At 36.0% G+C, this 19,735-nt stretch overlaps 2 protein-coding genes across 2 annotated transcripts; both read right to left on the minus strand.

Annotated features, from left to right (window-relative positions):
• Positions 1 to 581: 581 nt before the first annotated feature.
• On the minus strand, positions 582 to 8,400 carry LOC125816006 (mitogen-activated protein kinase kinase kinase NPK1-like). The gene is made up of 17 exons (XM_049495592.1): positions 8,008 to 8,400; positions 7,832 to 7,873; positions 7,080 to 7,145; positions 6,894 to 7,004; positions 6,721 to 6,801; positions 6,570 to 6,647; positions 6,393 to 6,475; positions 5,312 to 5,393; positions 5,099 to 5,199; positions 4,726 to 4,765; positions 4,580 to 4,639; positions 4,453 to 4,502; positions 3,472 to 3,670; positions 3,153 to 3,380; positions 2,739 to 3,052; positions 2,594 to 2,661; positions 582 to 1,087 (listed from the first exon to the last, which is right to left on the minus strand). Exons 1-17 carry the CDS (start codon positions 8,308 to 8,310, stop codon positions 984 to 986), a joined length of 2,010 nt encoding a protein of 669 aa, XP_049351549.1. The 5' UTR covers positions 8,311 to 8,400; the 3' UTR covers positions 582 to 983.
• An 809-nt stretch (positions 8,401 to 9,209) lies between these two features.
• LOC125816048 (kinesin-like protein KIN-14S) lies at positions 9,210 to 14,594 on the minus strand. The gene is made up of 14 exons (XM_049495643.1): positions 14,542 to 14,594; positions 14,356 to 14,448; positions 14,211 to 14,246; positions 13,450 to 13,580; positions 13,258 to 13,360; positions 13,092 to 13,166; positions 12,709 to 13,005; positions 12,323 to 12,602; positions 11,423 to 11,584; positions 11,059 to 11,274; positions 10,935 to 10,972; positions 10,521 to 10,684; positions 10,323 to 10,436; positions 9,210 to 10,174 (listed from the first exon to the last, which is right to left on the minus strand). Exons 1-14 carry the CDS (start codon positions 14,546 to 14,548, stop codon positions 9,419 to 9,421), a joined length of 2,472 nt encoding a protein of 823 aa, XP_049351600.1. The 5' UTR covers positions 14,549 to 14,594; the 3' UTR covers positions 9,210 to 9,418.
• Between the last annotated feature and the right edge of the window lie 5,141 nt (positions 14,595 to 19,735).

A 19,735-nucleotide genomic window follows, 5' to 3' on the forward strand; every position in this document is an offset into this window, starting at 1 on the left:
TAATTAAATTAAAGTTAGATAAAACAATTATTTAACTGAAGAACAAATAACTTTGTAATAATTTATTATGCGATTTTATAATTTTTGTTTATTTAATAAGATTGAATAAACAATTGGGGCTATTTTAATAGTTTTACAACTTATGGAATTTTTATGTTTATAAGAAAATATACAACACAAAAATTCCATATCGCATGTCCAAACAAATCTTCAATTTCATCTCATGATTCCATATCATGATTTCATATCGCATGGCCAAACGGCCCCTAGGCATACGTAGTGCTTTAACCAAGTATCCATATAGACACTAGAACATATTATGCTTAACCTAAAATATTAAATATAAAAAAAAAAATGTAAACATAATGATCAAAAGGAATTGAATTGTTTACTTTGATTTTCATTTTGGTGTCGAGACTCATAGAATCTTTACAAGACAAGACTTTAGATATTTTTTGTTTTTAGCTCTATAAACAAACATTCATAACCCTTCTTAGTGTGGGATAAGTATACTTCATATTTCTAACGAAAAGATCAGATAAATGCACTCGCAACAACCATCATTTTTTTCAAGCAAATTACATCTGCACTTCAAAATGAGTCATAAACCCGGAAACAAATCCTTGCAGTAAAGTGGAACAGACAATATTGGTGGCTACAATCTGCCATACCTATGCTGATTGTCCTACATGAAGGAATTTTACAACTCAAGAAGATACAGTAACTATATTCCCACTTCCTTGAGAAGGGGAGAAAAAGAAAAATATTGGAAGGAGGATCAATCACGCGTGGTAACATATCATTTTGTTGCTGGCTTGTGAGGTAGAAGCAAAACAACAGCACATGGATCAACCCTGTGACTAGTTTGTTGCATATCTTTTTGTCGCCAAGTGTGGTTAACATATACAGTAAAGATGCTTCATAGAAGAGGGAGAAAAATAACCTCTTCCTTGAGCAATGCATGCTGATACAGAAATATACAATCACTTTCCTGGAGATGCAAACCTTGAACGCTCTCTCTGCCAATTCAAAGCTCGATCCTTGGGAGAAGATGTTTTCCCTGCCACACCTGCTTGACGCATCATCTCTACAACCAATAATGCACCCGGTTCGTAATTAGAATCTTTTGTAATTCAGAACCAGAAAAGTGACTCAAAACATTTCTCTCCAACTAGTGGTATTGGATTCAAAGGTATTCCATTTGACAAAACAAGTGTGAAGCTAAACATTGAACAGGTTCACATGGAGGTTATACCAAGTCAAAGTTTCACTATGAAACTAAACCCAATGCCTTGCAGTAAGTAGCATCAGCCATTCTGAGTGACCTAATCTGCAAGTTTTCTAGTCAGATGCAGCAGCACAGTTCCTAGGGGCAGAATTTTCTACATTGACCGTTCATAACTAGGCAAAATATATTAGGTATAAAATATAAAAAGGCTTGGGTAACCCAAAAGTGCCCAACTTATGACTTTGGGCTGATTTTGCCTTATAAGCACTTTTGGTGCATATCAAACACATAAGTAAACGAAAAAGTTCTTACAAACTTACTCGAACATGTCTAAATATCACAAATGGAGATGAGACGAGAGAAAGATAGAAGTAGAAAGAAACGTGTTCAAGTTGTGAGTTGATGGTGTTGGCAATTTCAAGTAAAGAACTCATTGGAGTTGTGTTCCCAGCACCCACATTTCAAGCCTTGCCATCTTCCTTTTCTTATGGCACAATCAAGTCGACGATATCTTTCTAGTGGCTGTACTACTATATGACTATCCACATAACAAATGGATCCCAGGATCTTCTGTGTTTCCTATGATCCACCATAGAGCACCTTCCTAAATGTATGAGGAAAAACTTTGCCGAAAGAAGACAAAAGAGATAAAGTGCAAGCATTTTGCAGATAAATTCATTCCCTGATATGATGTCCAAGAAAAATTTCCAGACCTTTTAGGCATATATTATTCTACATATAAATAGATCCCTCAAGAATTTTTTAGCATAAGATGTTCTACAGAAACTAGCATCAAGATTTTCAAAAGCAAGAAATAGAGTGTATTACTCGAGAAAACACAAACCTTCCATATTCATTATTGAATACTAACCAGTGCAATTTTCGTTACACACTTAAAACTTGAGATACAAAACACTTCATCCACCCATTTTTTGTTAGCATAATGTGACTAGGCATTCACTTAAAAAGTAAAAACAAACTTATACCATTTTAAGAGACGTGGAGAACAACGATAGAGCAAAAGTTTAGCCTACGATGATATAACGTTTCCAACAATAGAAAAAGAGGAATGGTGCAGGGAAAGGTTACACATGCTAGATGACAGCTCTCTGAGAAGATTATTCTAGTTTAATGAAAAATGAACAATATTGAAACTGGGGCTACTGTAAAAAGTCAAGCACAAAACATAATACGGTGCATCACGTGAATACTGAACGGTCAATGCACAACTACCCATGCATGAGTTCATGTACAGGAGCAGAGTGAGAAAAGAGCATCAATCAGATAAATCAACAAATTGAAAACAAGAATCATGTGAATAGAATAACAAGAGCTTATATAAACAAATAAAGAAGCAAGATTTACCTCGCTTTCTTTCAAGTTCTTGGTCAAGCTCTTCCTTCCACTTCCTTTGAATCTCACTAAAACTTGCACTATAAAAAAGAAAAAACTTATCTTCACATTACAGGGAAAATAAACAAGACAAAACAAAGTTGATTTATACACTTACATTGGACTATTTGATTGCCTCCGCTCATTAGACTGGGGTGAACTGTCATCATAGTCTTGATTGCTTCCGCTGCCAATGCATGATGTTCGCCTGTTGCTACTTCCAGGGCTTGGACTAGTGATGATATCAATTCCTGTAGACGGGCTTCCAATAGGACCCCGACTTGGTGACCTACTTTTCGGGGGTAACCTTAAGTAATTTGGTGTAGTTTCATCAATTGTAGCCTCAACTAACTGAGGAGAGGAGTATGAAGGATTCAAACTGTTGTAGAACTCTTCATACAGAGGTGTCTGCAGTTTCTTTAGTTCAAGCGCCTAAAATACAGAGATAAAACAACAACGTTAAACGCAAAACTAGAAATATGTCATAACGGATCTTCATAGAGAGATGTCAAGCAACATGAGAAGTTGGTACCTTTTCGTCCAAGAAGGCCCTGATTTTTGACTCAGTAAGCTCATCCTCATCTTCTGAAATGGAAGGACCACATAAAACTGCAGAATTGTTGTTAGGTGAGGCTGAGCTCCCAGCACCTAAGCCACCTTCCTGATTGTTAACTAAATCTGTATTCCCTTGTCGCGATTGAGGAGTCATGCCATAATCACAGTTCCAATCATCAGAGGGCTCAGCAATGGGATTGAAACTCTACTTAACATAACGATATAGAAGAAATCAAACTCGAGTGGAATGTATATATTTTTAGTAACAAAAGCAGCAATCTGGAGACACTTAATACCTTATTGAAGTCATCCACCGTCTTAACAGTGCTAAATGTTGTTCCTCCATCCAAGAGCAAATTATCATTATCATCAATCTGACACATGTCATCATCACTACTGTTTCCTCTCCACATATTTCTAGCCTCCAACAAGTTATCAGTATTTTCCGTTGAGATATTCAAGGTACCCAAGTTGCAGATGTCTACTGAACCAGCACTGGTTGTCACAACCCATCAATATGATATTAGATATAGCTGCTGAATAGTCCATATAATCAACAGAGAAACATATAATCCATATTGTCCATTTGAAATGCAACCAAAAGCTATTGCAAAAGAAGATGCATACAGGTTTCAAAATTTCAAGTTCAAAATCTACAAGATTTCTTCATCACACTTTTCAATGTGATGCTTATTTTGTTGATTTAGTCATCATTTCATATCCTTAATATCAAACGAATATAGCACAATGGAAGAAAAGGATCTATATAGGGTGATTGTAATTTAGTTATTATTAAGTGTTAGCCATGTTAGCACGTTTTTTTTAGGTCCAATGTTTTCTAGGAGTTTCTTCAGCCTACCAGAGATTTATATGTCAGTAGAAGATGTGACGAACTTCTATTACTTGTTACTTTTTCACTATTTGTCCATTATTCAGTGCAGTAAAATCTAGTGGAGGTGGTTCCATATTCATGAAAAGTCAGGTCTGACTTCTATTTTTTTTTTTTAATGTGGTGTCCATGCCAGCTTGCTATACTAAAATGAGCTTAAATGGAGTGGGATAGTAAGAATTCATATAGCCAACACGTCAACTTGCTTGTTCAGACTTGAGGCATAGCTATTGTTATGTTACAAATCAAAGAATTTCAAACTTTTTCTACATCTGTTGACATTAGCATTTACGTAGTGAAACTGTAAGCTTTAGTTCCTGTTAAGAATTTGAGATTACACGATGCAAATACTATCAGTCTGCTAAAAGAGAGCCTTTGGAGCACTTACACACTTTTCGCATTATGCCCACTTGAATAAGAGTGACCTTGAGATTTGCCCTATCAGTAAATGAAGTTCAGAATGTAAGTGCCTGAGCAATATCAATTACATTGCCAATTGATGTAGATAAACTGACCATCATAGAACTAGAACCATCAGGAAGAGACAGTTGTGCTTCACCGGTGACAAATGGATGCTACATGCAAAGATAAGAATTAACTCATTGTTGCGTAATACAGGAGACAAAACAATAAAAGATTGCCTTAGATCAAATCAAATCACCTGTAATAACTCACTAGCTGATGGCCTTAACTCTGGTTCCCTGCGTGAAATATCTTAGTTTCATTAATGGTGTAAGGAGGAGAAATTATACCAGATACAATAACCAAACAAAGGGTGAAGGAATCAGCATTATATCTACTGGTTACACTAATCCAGAAAGCATCACTTTTTTCAAGGTCACTTCTGAATAATTAAACATCAGAAACTTGGTAAGACTTATATAAGAAGGAAATCATATAAACTATATTCCTTCCAATTAGTAATATTCTCAACTCTATATGTTGTCATATCTATGCCTACTACGAATATCAAACCACTGTTTATTGTGCTATTATTGAACTTCTTTCAGAGCAGGCAAGTGTCAACTACATACTTCTGTAAGCACTTCAGCAGAAAGTCTTTTGCTTCAACAGACACGTGTTCAGGGATCGGGGGATGAGCTTTTGTTGTCCCAATATAGAAGAGTGCAGCAACCTAAAGCGAACAAGGGATCAGTGCAAAGCATGAGTGGATCCGTGTATAGTAACCAGTTTATTATGCCAAAAGGAATACAAAGAAAAACTTAAGACCTGCATCAAGTGTATACCTCTTGATACTGTTGGCTCCAGGGAGGCTTGCCAGTAGTCATCTCTATTACAGTACATCCTACACTCCATATATCAGCAGAGCTGAAATTCATATACAAAGACATTATCATTACCAGCAGAACCTATACTGAAGAGATCGATTCAAGGAATATGTTGCAAAGGCAAATAGAACCAGACGCATACATTAAGTCAAAAACAAGATCTGTCATTTCTCCAATGACTTTTACTGAATCAATTCAAAGTCAAAAACAAGATTTGCTATTTCACCAAGAAACTCCTCTTCCATCAGAAAGTTCTGTTCAACTAAAAAGCGACAAATTTTACTTTTGATTCAAAAACTGGAATACTAACTTCAATAGTTTACTATTTGCTTTGATCAATAAATACATTAAAGTTAAAATTATTCAAAGTATCACAAGAAGTAAAGGTGACACAAAATCTGAAAGCATGTTCATAACTCAGGAGGGTGGCAAGGTGAACTGTAAGAAAAACCAGCATTTTAACTAGATAAGGAATGAAAATATAAGGCAGTACACATAAATACATAACACCAGAAAATTTTGACCAATGTGGACCATTATACGAAAAGGTAGCAGCTATTCCAAAATAAAATTTAAAAAATGGACGATTCCTCTAAAATTAAAGAAGAGGCAGAAATGTTTATGAAAATGAAATATGGAAGTGAGAATAGCATAAATAAGCTATAAGTTCTTCTATCATAGAGAAGAAACTGTTAGGCTCATCATAAAAAGAAAAGTAAGAAACGGCAGGGGACATTTATGCACAAGAAAACACTAACTCAAGTTCACAAACCATGATCAAGTTTGCAGCAATGAAACATGGTCAAGTATGATCAGATTATTGGATTTATTCTTTTAGTATCTAACTAAATCAAGAGCTAAGACCCATTTGTGAAACCAAAAGTGCACTTCCCAAGTCATCAGCAAAACAAACAAAACGTAAGCTCAGTCTAGAAATGAGATCCAAATAAGTGATGCATAAAGGCTATACAATTGCAATCTAGATCAAACAAGAACATAAGCTACAGTTTCATCAACAAAACGCTGTAATTATTCTTACAAGCTATGACCAGTTTGGCGAATGACCTCAGGAGCCATCCAATATGGTGTGCCTTTCATGGACTTGGCACCTGATATAGTAGCCTAATGTAAACATGTTTCATCAATATTCTCTTCATTATATCCAAATTAAACCAAACAAATATAGATTGAGAATGGATGGTGACGGTGAACATACCAGTTCGACAACCTTCTTTGATGCCCCAAAGTCAGCCAGTTTTATGCAACCTTTGTTATCAACAAGGATATTTGCCCCCTGAACCCAAATTAGTACACGAGATTATTGTTGGTCATAATATTACAGAAAGAAAAGAAAGGAAACAAGATACCTTAATATCTCTATGCATTATTCCATTCTTGTGAAGATAATCCAGTCCTAGGAGCAATTGCTTAGTGTACGCTCTTATAACCTACTACCGAAGATAGTATTAGATAGAGTCATTCAATCAAATGAATTATACATCAAAAGAGGGTGGAAAAATAAGACCGACAATGAACTTACGGGCTCTGGGAAAGATCCAAATTTTCCTAAAAGGGATGATATCGATCCACCAGGTACAAATTCCAGCAAAATATTCAATGTGTCTTCTTCTCTCACAATTCCAAGATATCTCTGACAACACAATATAGCAATTGAGTATTTCATGGAAAAACAATTCCCCAGGTAGGAGATCAAGGATTTACTTACAACAATATGCGGATGGGAGAGATTCTTGAGAAGCTTGACTTCCTCCTCAAGCTCCTTAACGTGGGACTAATCAGGACATAAACCAGAAGAATGTATCAGACAGTAGCTTTATTATCTACTTACATCTCAAAAAAGTAGATATACAGCAGTCTGTCAGATGTCTTAAGCCCTTAGATTCAATAAAACAACCTTCCATCTTAACATAGTTATCATATAAACATTTCCCTCAACACAATGTCGGTCACCACAAGTAAAACAAAAAATAGCTAAGAGCTGAAAACTCATTCATCAATGGAAGGGGAAGAAAAAAAACAGTTAAAAGGCATATATGCTCCAACTATAGTACAAGACACTGGCAGAAGGAAACTACGACATTGTAAACCAAAAAATAGCTAAGAACTGAAAACCCATTCATCAGCGGAAGGGGAAGAAGAAAAAAGTTAAAGGGCATATATGCTCCAACTATAGTACAAGACACTGGCAGAAGGAAACTACGACGAGAAGGCAACGTCATTGTATCATAAATGCAACTACTCTAGCAAACTTCATGATGAATGATTTCCAACTTGACAGAACTTAGCAGCCAAGATTGAAAGTACAACCAACAAACATTTATATAATCAAACATCCCAATGATTTAACCAATTAAACTTATCTCTTAAAAACTTCGATTCAAGCAACCAATAAAAGGAGTGATTTATATCATTGTAAGTTCCAGACAAAACAAAAAGTATCTCAATGTCAATTTCAACCTGCGCTTTCTCCTTTGAGGCACTGTTTGCAGCTATCATAACCTGAAGAAAAAATATAACAAATCAAACACACTTTCAGGATCACTCTTCAGAAAAAGTAAAGTACCTAATAATTCCACTACAATCAACAAAATTAGAAGTCCAAAACCAAAAATAACAAATACAACAATAAAAACCTGCTTGACGGCGAGAAGTTCTCCAGAATCGAGATTCATTCCCATATAAACCTGTCCAAAAGCACCACATCCTATCATCTCTCCTTTTCTCCATCTGATAGGTAGTGTAGCCGCATCACCGCCATCTTTAACGGCGGTTGTCGGTGATGGCAACGCTCGCGGAGTAGGCGACAGCTTGGAGAAAACTCTAGAGTTCCGGATGCAGGAATTTATCTTCTCAACTAGATTACCGTCATCTGCGCCGTCGGCATTCGGCGTTCGGAACACCAGTGATCGCCGAACTGATCCGAAGATATCTTGCATCTGATTTTCGAGTGAAGGAATTCAAAGTTCTAGGGTTTAAAGTTAGTGAAAATGAAGAGTCACTTCATCTATTTGAATTTACTCAGTTTTTTTTTTTTTGTTGCTTTCGCAGTGCTAAACGGAGAAGAGGAATAGAGAGAGAAACAGAATGATTTTGTGGTTTTTTTTGTTTCAGTCGATCGTTACTGTAGAGAAAGGAAGAGAGAGAGAGGAGGGAAAAGGTGATAGGCAATTTCTTTTTGAAAAAAGATGGAATAAGAATTAGAATTACAAAATAGCCCCCCTTTTATTATTCTAGAAATCTTCTTTATTTTTCAAAATCTCTGACTTTAGTGTTACCTTTATTTTTTCCAACAAGTAAAACCGTTGTTATTTCCTTTGAAAGCTAGAAGTTCTATCACAGAGAATTATTTTTTTCAGTGTCTTGGAACAAGAAAAGGAAGAGAATATTAAAAATGGAAGTATTGAAGAGAGTGGAGACTTACAAGTTATTTGGTGTAAGGAGTTCATACTAGGCAACAATAAATGTGTCTTCGTCTCAAACAAGTTGGAATTGACAATAAAACTCATATCATATCAGAGTCTAGACTAGACACTCACAAAAAGAGCTCTCGCATAGTAAGAACATGCAACACGAACACCCCCTCCAACATTAATTTACTAGTATTATTATCAACGTTTATTTTATAGAATTGATTATTGAAGGCACCATGAATACTTGAGGATAATCCACAAGTATTTAATTTCATAGTTAAGCAACCTGTTCCATCTAAGCTGAGATGTTTTGCCTTAAAAGATCTTGTTCGAAACGAGTTAAGCAGATAGTAAGCCCAGTAAATTTCAAGTACAAACAATCGACATAGAATACTATAGGGGCCTACAAATGGGAGCAGGATATCTTATAAATGCACAGATCAATTAACACAATGATCAATCAGCAAATCTTGAGGCTAAGCTGTACCCTTAAGGGGTGGGGATTGATAAGCAATGAATATAGCTCATAACAGTAGGCAAGATGCATACACTGTGTATAATCGAGGGGAAAGAACAGAAGAAATCTATACCAAGGGGCATATACTCATGGAAATTTCTGAGCTCTCTAACATCATTAAGAAGAATACAAGGACTTCCTATTGCTACTTCTCGCGACCTTCTTCAGAGGACTCCACACCAATTGCTTCTTTAATGCAACAACTGTTGGATGCTTGGGCCTCCATGAACCTGGTGCTTGTGAAGGAGGACTTCCCATGAATTTACTGCTTCGTGAACCAATTGGGGTTGCCCCTACTGGTGTTGCAATAGATGTTTCCTTTGCCTGTGCTATTGGAGAAAGCATTCTAGATGTACGCCACATTCTTTGTGGATCCCAGACAAATGATTGCCGACCAATGAACCGGTCATTCCTTGGTCGAGCAGCAGAGTTATTGAAAGTTGAAATGCTAGACTCAGGGCGAAGGGTTGCAATAGAAGCCCGTCTTTTGGGCTGGAAAACCTGGTTTGTTCCTTGAGGTGGTGGTCTAACTGCAATAATAGATCCTCGCCTTGGTTTCAAAACTGCCTTTGTCATTGATGTTCTTTCTATATTTTCCTTGTCATGTGATGCCGATGGCACAAAGGACTTCCTAGTTTTTGCAGGAGGACGAGCAAGAGGGGATGGAGGGGGCACAAAATTGCTGATTTTTCTCAAAGGCAGTCTCAGTGCTTTTGAAGGAGCCAGTGGTGGTTTCTTCTCTGTTGTTATCTTCTGTGGTTGGCTTAAATATGACGAGGTTGTGAACTCACGAGAAGCTCCAGCTAAAGCCTTGCTTTCCTGCTTTAGACGTATTTTCCTCTCCTCTGCCAATTGGTTTTCCAGATCACGAACCTGTTGCGACAATTGAAAAGGCTTAGAACTTAGAGAATCATGACTTGGAAAAGCTTAAACTTAGAATGTGTAGCTACAGTGTAAATGTGAAACTACCAGAAAGTCTTGAGAAATGCCAGTAGAAGAAGGAAGCTACTTTCTTTCCTACCTTATCCTGAAGACTTCGGCACGTCTGTTCTCTGGTAGCAAGTCTCAGCTGCAGAGACTGCAAATTGTCCTGCAATTTTTTGGTTTCCTTCTCATCATGCTTCACTTTTTCTGCCTGTTGATGAACATCACAGCATTCATTAGCCGGACAACATTTTTAATGGACACTACATTCAAAGAGGTGTTTGTTTATAGGTACCAGTAGTTTATGCTTCATGAGCTCTGCAAGGTCTGTCTGTTTGCGAGCAGGGCCGTGCTCAACTCCTCGAACTCGACTAGCAAAATTCAGCGAGCATAGAGTTTCTCCCAAATCTGTGTTATTAGGGCTGATTTGGACAAACATGACTGCTTTGCAATCTCCCCCTGCATTTCATGTTGGAAAAGTTGTACACATCAGAGAATGGGGAGAAAATATAAACCTTGTGAACTGAGAAGATACAGCTTGAGATATTTCGGTTAATCAAAGAAAAATATGAGCAATCGTGTTGAAAGGATTAACTACTTGTTCTCATCAAGTCAATTTGGAATTTAAACTGAAGGTCTAATATTTTGAAGGGACTCTATCCCAAAATTCAGCATTATCTTATAATACAGATGCTTTAAAGAGTCTTACCCAGAGAGCTCTGCAGCATATGTGTGAGCTTTGAATTCCTGTTGTACAGAGGGACCAATGTTATTCAATGGAAATATAGTACTAAATGGGGTTATTACATGCACAAATGGAAGGGGAGACATACCTGTATGGAATATGAGATGTCTTAGAGGCTAGTGCAGAAATGACATCCCCAAGTGCAGATAATGACTTGTTTATGAATTGTGACTCTTTCAACCTCTCGCCTTCAACGGCTATCCGCCCCACACGCTCACTGCCAGCAAGGTCAACAAGCCAAAGGTGGCTCCTAGTCCTCTGGTCATTAATCAAGTTGTCTCCCACAACAGTCACCCGCAGTAAGCTAAGGTAAAAGTGACAAAGAAAGTGTGACTCTTCATTGATGAGACCTAATAGCGGATTGTAATACTAAATTCTTTGAAATTGTCAAAACTAGGGGTGAAGATAGGAAAGACGAATGTGAAATCTAGAGTAAGTTTTAAAAATCTTACCAGTGAGAGCGGCTGCTAAGTTCGTTAGCACTAGTTGATCCAACAGATCTTGCCCGACTTCCGGACTTGAGCAGTTCCCATACTTCATCTGTACCATATACACGAGCCTCAACAAGTCCTGGAACTTCCTGAGTTCCTTCTGCAGATTGTTTTATCTCCAACCTGTTTCATATTCATATATAAGATCATTTCTTCGAAATACACACACAGACACATGCAAATATTTTCTTTCCTCAAAAAAAAAAAAAAAAAAAAAAAAACAGAATCTCTAGTTTCTGGTTCACTACTAACTTTGAAAAACTTTTCTCAGCAGAACTGCAACAATTGATACTACTTTCTTCGAATCGGACCCTTATGATCATTTAACCAATATACTGTTTCTAGTTCCAGTTTGCAGAGTGCCTTTTCTGAATTACGAAAATTGTTTTTGATAACATAGAAATACTTAAACATAGTTGGTAGAGTTTGCGCAGAGAGCCTTTATGATCATTTAACCAAAGCACTGTCTAATTCCATTTTGCAGAGGGCCTTTTCTGAATTATGAATCAGTTTTTAGGAAAACGCTTTTCTTCAAGAGATACTATTTACTTGCCTTTAGCTACTGTAAAAATTATATACATTAAGATCAACTTACAGAGTCATTATATGAATGAAACATATATATATCCCCTTGGCCAATTATGTTTAACACTTTACATAAAACCAAAAACAATTTCTATAATTCAAAATACGCCCATTGTAATCTCCAAAGTCCAGCACATTTACTTCTAAATTCTGGTGAGAGAATGTGTGCCACCCTAGAATGATGTTCTTACCGTGCCATTATCAGCCTTATGGGTCTTAACTGTTGAAGCTTGAAAGCAGAACCAAGCCAGTAAAATAAAGAGATTAAGAACTTACTTCTTAACCGGTTGATTTGAGTTCTCTACCAGGAGATCTTTTATTTTCTCATTATAAACCTCTAACATGCTGACAAACAACTCATATTTCATGATACTGCTTCTCTCACTAGATAAGCTAAATAGCTTCTCTAAAGTTCTGTAGTTGACTCCCCTATTTTCTGGTGTCCCTTCCATGGTAAACGTCTTCCCTGTTCCAGTTTGTCCATAGGCAAATATGCAGACATTATACCCATCCAAAACAGAGGTCACAATGGGCATTGTTTGAGAAAAAACGGCATCTGCATTAGAAAAATTAAAGGATTTAAATGTCAAATTACAATAAGTAATAGAAAAATTCCTTACAGAAAATCTTAGATACACATCAAATCACAGATATCGACTTACCTTGGCTGTCCTCGGGTTTAAACACGTAATCAAACTTAAACTGCTTTTTAGAGGAACCTGCACAACTGATCTGCAGTTCATTTTCATGAGATAGATCAAATTCGACCACCGATGTTGATCCATCTACAATTTCACCTGCATTTAGAGGTCTACATCTACAGAAGACCCTGATATTTCCTTTGAGTTCGATCACTTCATTGTATAGACGCTTTCTTTCAGTACATTCCTCCAAATATTTCTTCTTCAGTAGTTGACACTCTTCATCGAACTTTTTTTTAAGAACTTCATGTTGAACACCTGAAATAGCCAAAGAGATCACAAATAGATCACAATCGATAGCACACAACTGTATAGAAAAACCAGATATGAGATGCTGTTCATACACTCCTCCGTATACTTCTGCTTCAGTAGTTCGCACTCTTCATCATACTTCTTTTTTAGAAGTTCATGTTGAACACCTGATATAGACGAAGGACCAGAAATAGATCAGAATTTCTAGCATACATCTGTATAAAAAAAAAAAAACAGATATGCGAATGTTGTTCATACTCATATGCTGAAGAGCACTAAAAGCTTCAGAACCAGAAAAAGAGTCCACACTTGTGCTCTCCTTGACTTCATTACATAATGCTGCCTGTTCTTTCGTCAATTCCTAAAAACGAAGGGATGTTAAAATGAATAATCATTCATTTGATCTCCATTGAAACATTACATTTTAGAAAGAAGTGGTTAACATCTTACGAGCACTTCGTTGCTATCTTCGATCTTCTCCAGAATTGGAAGAGTCTGCTCTTGATATGATGAACATACTTCTGCGGTACAATGTGAAGCATTACTCTCATCCACTGAACCAGAAGTTCTGTCAACTTTCACTGAACCAATTCAAAAGGCAACAATCCAACAGCAGTAAGAAGCAAAGCCTATTCATTAAGAATGTATACACTACAAACCAGCTCCCTTTAGGTGAAATCAGGGGGGGGCTCAGAGCTTTTGAAATTGTCTTGGTGAAAAGATAGTGTAATTCAAAAGCAAAGTCCATTTTGTGACTCACAATCCAGGAAGACAAATCAGGCATTACAAAATTCCGTCCGAATTCTACCACCCTAACTTTTTCCACATTCATCAAATAACAAGGGGGTAACTAATATCAGTTGCAACCAGTTTCTTAAGTAACCAACAAAGAAGAATGATGCAGCTATTTCTTTAAATGTTCAAACATCAAAGAACCTAACAGAGTTCACACAACAGCTAATCGAAATCTTTAAGCTATTCTCATCACACACAAAATAATTAAATATATCCAAACTATTGACTTAGTCATGTAGAAACAATTACTGGACAAGGATAGAATCTGAAGTTCCATTGTTTTTATACAATTTCTTGGCACTATCAGTTCACACATTCATAAAAAGTAGGTTTAAATAAAATACAAAACATTCCATTCTCAAATAAAGAAACCCATTTGACCTTTCTTGATAGATAATGTTAAAGAAGAGACCAACCTCCATCAACAGTAGGAGAAGTTTCCGGGGTTTCATCTGAAACAAGATCCACAAAGAATCAACCAAATATTCATTACCATTAAACATAAACAAAAAATCGAAATTAAAAAAAAAAAAAAGAATCCAAGAAAGATGGTAAACAAACCCCCATTAAGAATGGGTTCAGCCTTGATCAAATTATCCCCAGAGATGGTAACTGCTTGATCAAAATTATCACATAGCTTTTCTAGGGTTCGATCTGAAAAAAGGAACACCAAATTTTGAAGTTCATATATACAAAACACTTCGAAATTATATATACATATACAAATTAGAGAGATAGAAAGATTACCGTCCATGATTGAGTGTGAAATCAGTGAAGAGGAAGATAAAGAAGATGAGCGAGAGTGAATTTGGGGAGAGAAGAGGAAGAGAGATTTGGGAATTTCTTAAACGGTCACAATGGGGTTTGAATTTATGGTGGGATACCCAAGTTTTTGAATTTTCATTAATCTTAACCGTTAAAGTAAAATAAGAAAACAATCTGTGCCGTCCGATTTACGTGAGCTACCTTTAAAGGCTGCATCTCTTCTAGGAGCGTCTCATTTCTCTTTTAATTTATTTTTATTTACAAAAAGATTGCCTACTACAATTTTGAGATTATAGTAATTGAATACGAATTAAAGTTTTATTCACAGGTGGCATAAAGAGAAAAAAAAGGATTTCACATGTTCAATTTAAATTGATGTATTGATCATCTTTTGTATGTAATTTACAGATAGAGAGACCTATTAATTAACATCAGTTAGATTTGAATGGTATATTAGTAAAAAAATTTGAAAAGGTGATTAAAAGAAGTTGAAGTTGTCCTCAAGCTTTTTTGAATGATCCGAATTTGTTATTTAGCCGTAGTAGGTAAAAGGATAAAATCTAGTCAATTCAATAATTGATAAAGGCATTACATTTAACATAGTCTAGAGGCATTTTTAGATCTTTTATCTTAGGATAGAAGTCGCGTATTAGGATAGAAGGTTAGTAGGGGCAGTAGCAACGCCACATAAATTTGAGGGGTGTCGATCGACATCACTTCATTAGAAAATTACACTGTGTAGCTCTATATATATATATATATATATATATATATATATATATATTACATGTTGACATGATCATTGGCTTCTATGCGATTTTGTTTCTTTATATTTTGACACCCCTTTATCAAAAATTTGGCTCCGCCACTATAGGGGTGAAGTGTTGTTGTCTTGTTGTGCATAGGTTTAGGCTTGTTAGTTTTTGTCGTAACATTAGTTGTACCCTTGTAGTTCTTGCTACATTCATGTTGTTTATTGTGTTTTGATAATCACACTTTTTTGTTGTTATTTTTTCTTTCTCCTTATTAATGATATATTTTCTTCATTGTTTTCTTCTTTTTCTTTTAGTTGGCTTTGATGCATTTGAGTCGAATGTCTTTCGAAAACAACCTCACTATCTCCATGAGGTAATTGTCACGCCCCGAGCTACCCCCAAGACGCGGACACGGGACCTAGGACCACAAGTGATCCCAAGCTAACCCTGCTGGCATGATCATGAGCATACTAAAGATAATAAACTGATGCGGAAGCTAATTCATAAATAAATCTGAAAAGATGGGGAATACCCATATACTATAACTGAATATATCAAATCTGAGAGTTTAATACAAAAGAAATATCAAACTCAAAATACTAAGCTGAATCTAACTATGTCTGAAATAAGCCTTTAAACTGACTAGAAATGTTGGGACATGCCCCAACTAGATCTAGCAAAACTGAAACTAAAGACTAAAAGCGATAAAGATAAACATGTCACCAGTCCTCGAAGAATAAGGACTCACCATTGGTGCTGCTGAACTGAAGAATGGGAACCGATCTAAGCGTGATCTGGATACTGAGAACCTGAACCTACATCACGAGAAGATATAGCGCACGTATGCGTCAGTACTTGAAAGGTACTGAGCATGCAGGATAGAGTAAAGTTGAAATAACATATAACTGAACAAAGCAATAAAGCAATGAAATAATCTGAACATGATATAGATACTGAATGCTGAGCTAACTGAATGCAATGACCAATTTATAACATGCTGAGACTAAATACTGAATATACTGATAAATGGTCAATGCAATAGAATCTGACTGAACTGTGGGAGCTACTAATAACCGACATATAACCACATGAGCTAAATGTGGAGTCCGATGTGTACGCCCCATCGAGAGGACCCAATATACCCTGCCAGAGGTATAGAGGCATGCTGGCGTGATCACTAAACTGATGTTGCCCACAGAGGGGACTTACACCTACGTGGCTCGTAGTTCTGGGACTATATGGGTACGCTGAAACCCTAGTCCAACTTGGTATTATGCTACTCCCAATGAATTAAGTGGTTAACTAGTTATGACTGAATTTCTGTAAATACTGGATAGCTCGAAACTGAACATGCAAACTGAGAATGCAACAATTAATCTAATAATGATGCATTCATAAACTGAGGCATGTATAACTGAATACTGAAATATCTGACCTAGCATGTGTAATTCAAGAACTAAAGAAATACATAGCTAGGGTTCTGAAATTCATGCGATAAACTGAGCAATAACATGATAATCTGATTTGGAACATTTAAATAACTAATTCATGATGATCTGTTGAAATTCTAGAAACCCTAGTGTTGACACTCAATTTTGACCCTCCCCGATAATAATTAATTTCTGAACTTCTTAATTTTTCAAAAACGATTTAAAATAATTAATTTTTAGAAATTTTGAATAAATATATAATAGAATAATTTGCAAGTTGTTTCAAATAGTTTGTCACTTGTTATAATTTTTAAATAATAATATGTCTTTTATACAATTATGTATATAATTAGTGTATTTCATAAATATTGGAAAATCGTCTCAAAAAGATTTTGTTCAATTAGATATTTGATTAGTTTGTTTAGTTATCTAATAGTTTACAATTTTGAGTCAATTAGTTAATTTATAATTAAGTTAATTATTATATAATTATGTGTCTAATTAATATATTTTACGAATGTTCAAAAATTGTCTCAAAAGGATTTTAGCTTTATTTAAATATTGGGTTATTTAGTCGTTTATAGTGCTAAATTAATTAGTTTATAATTAAGTTGATTATTTTATTTTGTTAAGATTAAGAAGCTCGTTAATTAATTAATATTAATTCACTTTATTTAATTTTAGCCGAATTCACTAACTAAATCAATTTGGCTATCCCTTAAGCTTTAGTTGGTTATAATTGTAATGCAATTGACCATTTCCTAACTACAATCTTAGCCGCATTTTGCCCCGATTTTGGACCAATTTTCAGCCAGAACTTGGCCCAAATCCTTCTCCAAACAATACAGCCCATTAATGTCTTCAATTTCTAGTCAACATTACACCAAAATCCCAGCCCACTTTTTTTTCCCCTTAACCCACGCCCATATGACCCAAAACCCGACCCACCTTCCTTTCCCTTCAAAAAGAAAACCCAAAAGCGTACAACTGCACGCGTCAAAGTCCACACTTTCAGCAGCTTCCAACGTCTCTTCACGCGGCGTCTTCACGGCTAGCAAACGGCGTCACTGCACGGACTCTACGCATACAGGCAGTACACTGCCTCTTGCTGTTGTCTTCTGCTCGTCCCTCTCAATTTGCAGTCCCAGCATCACACATCTTTCGTCCTTGGGCGGTGGGATGATGCCACGTTGCGCCACAAGGACGATGAACTTGATCCCAAACGTCCATCTCCCCTTTCCTCTTCTGGAATGGGGCGAATTTCTCAAAAAAGGGTGTTGGTCCGAATTGGGAATTTTTTTTGATTTTCAAATTGGAATGGGTCTCATTCTTAGGGGAATTCTATCGGTTTCCCGCTCAAAGGAGGAACCCTATTTTTCCCTTGTATAAATAATCTCTTGTTTCTTATTGGAACGGGGAGATTTTTTTTGAAAAAGATATAGGGCTGGCAGTTTGAAGTTTAACGGCTAAAGTGAGAATAGTCGGAAAACACATTATACATTAAAGAAAGCAACGAGGATAGTTAATTCTAGTCTAAGTTTCTTTGCTCGATTTCATTGTCGTCACTCCCTCCAAGTTCAGTTGGGGCTGAGATTCCGTCCGAGTCTGCTGCTCGCCGTTCATGCTAGCATTTGTGGGGTGGAATTTGCTGCTCTCCTAGCTTGTCGTCATCCCGTTCGCTGCCCATAACACGGTAAACAACTCGTAATACTTTTACTCGTTTCGAGTTCGATATGTTGGTGTAAAATCCTGCTCTTTGCCGACTTTGATATGACTCTATGTAATGTGTTTAAATCTTAGTCTTTACTGTCTGTTCATCCTCTCTCTGAAGTTGGTGGTATGTTTTTTTTTTCTTTAAGTTGATTTAATGACTGTTCAAGTCCACTTCTCTGTTTTGTGTTCTTTTCGAACCAGCGGCTGTTGTACTTTTTTTTAAATTTTGACTTGTTTCATTGATCAATCAGGGCACTATTCTATTCTCATTTTGTTGAACTAGTATTCATGTTTTTGTTGTGTGTTTGGAGGGAGTCAAATGCATTAGCTAGCTGAACATTCTATTTCTTATGAATATAAGTTGAATTTTGAGATTGTGTTCTTTAATTTCTTTTAATCTGTTCATATCCTGTTCTGGGAGAAAATCCTTCATATATGTTCCCGAGTTATGTGCTGCTCACTGTCTTGCCCCAAGAAATTTGAGCTCTTCTTCTGTGTCTGTACCGTCTCGAGATAGCTATGCCTTGAATTTTTGGGAATGCCGGCAGCTGGTTGCTATATTTTCCTGGTAGCATTATGATGAAGTCCCGTTTTGGTCCCATGTGTTGGTCTTTTCTTATGTGTATGTGCCCATTTTGAGTCTTATATATATATATATATATATATATATATTTATTTTATTTCATTTTGACAAAGTCTATTCTAACCCAGTTTGAATATATACATATGTACATATACGCTTACTAACCATTTAATATATATATTTATTTGTATTAGATTTATTAGTTTTTCTAACCATTTAATATATATATTTATTTGTATTAGATTTATTAGTTTTTCTAACTATTTAATATATATATTAATTTGTATTAGATTTATTAGTTTTTCTAACCATTTAATATATATATATATATATATATATATATATATGTGTGTGTGTGTGTGTGTCATGTGAATGTTGTAATTAATCAAGGATCTCACCTTAAAAGTGTCCAACCAGAACTGTTAATGCTTGAATATTTTGTGAACCAAGTTTTATCTCTTTAGGATTGTTTGAGAGCATGTATAAGTTTGTCTTGAATTAAATAACAATGAATGCATGATTGGTCTGCCCAACCTCTCTAACCAGTCGCGATGCTAAGCGTTTCGGGGGGGGGGGGGGGGTGTGATGTTTTCTTGATTGTTTATTTCAGTCGGCTATTTTCTCATTTTATTGGCCTTCCTTTGAGACTTCTAAGTGCTTAACATCCTTCGGTCATCGTTATTAGTCTAAATGCA

This window comes from Solanum verrucosum, unplaced genomic scaffold, assembly GCF_900185275.1.
Source record: "Solanum verrucosum unplaced genomic scaffold, falcon-dt-bn FXZP01000261.1, whole genome shotgun sequence".
Classification (NCBI taxonomy): domain Eukaryota; kingdom Viridiplantae; phylum Streptophyta; class Magnoliopsida; order Solanales; family Solanaceae; genus Solanum; species Solanum verrucosum.

What these genes read in the sequence shown, in the direction of transcription:
- LOC125816048 (XM_049495643.1), bottom strand. An exon ending in AAGATAGCAACGAAGTGCTC is followed by an intron (nt 13,361 to 13,449) that starts GTAAGATGTTAA and finishes CTTCGTTTTTAG; the next exon opens with GAATTGACGAAAGAACAGGC. An exon ending in ACATCTCATATTCCATACAG is followed by an intron (nt 10,973 to 11,058) that starts GTATGTCTCCCC and finishes TCTGTACAACAG; the next exon opens with GAATTCAAAGCTCACACATA.
- LOC125816006 (XM_049495592.1), bottom strand. Translation starts at nt 8,310, where the DNA reads ATGCAAGATATCTTCGGATCAGTTCGGCGATCACTGGTGTTCCGAACG. An exon ending in TAATGCATAGAGATATTAAG is followed by an intron (nt 6,648 to 6,720) that starts GTATCTTGTTTC and finishes ATTTGGGTTCAG; the next exon opens with GGGGCAAATATCCTTGTTGA. An exon ending in GGGCATAATGCGAAAAGTGT is followed by an intron (nt 3,671 to 4,452) that starts GTAAGTGCTCCA and finishes TGTGACAACCAG; the next exon opens with TGCTGGTTCAGTAGACATCT.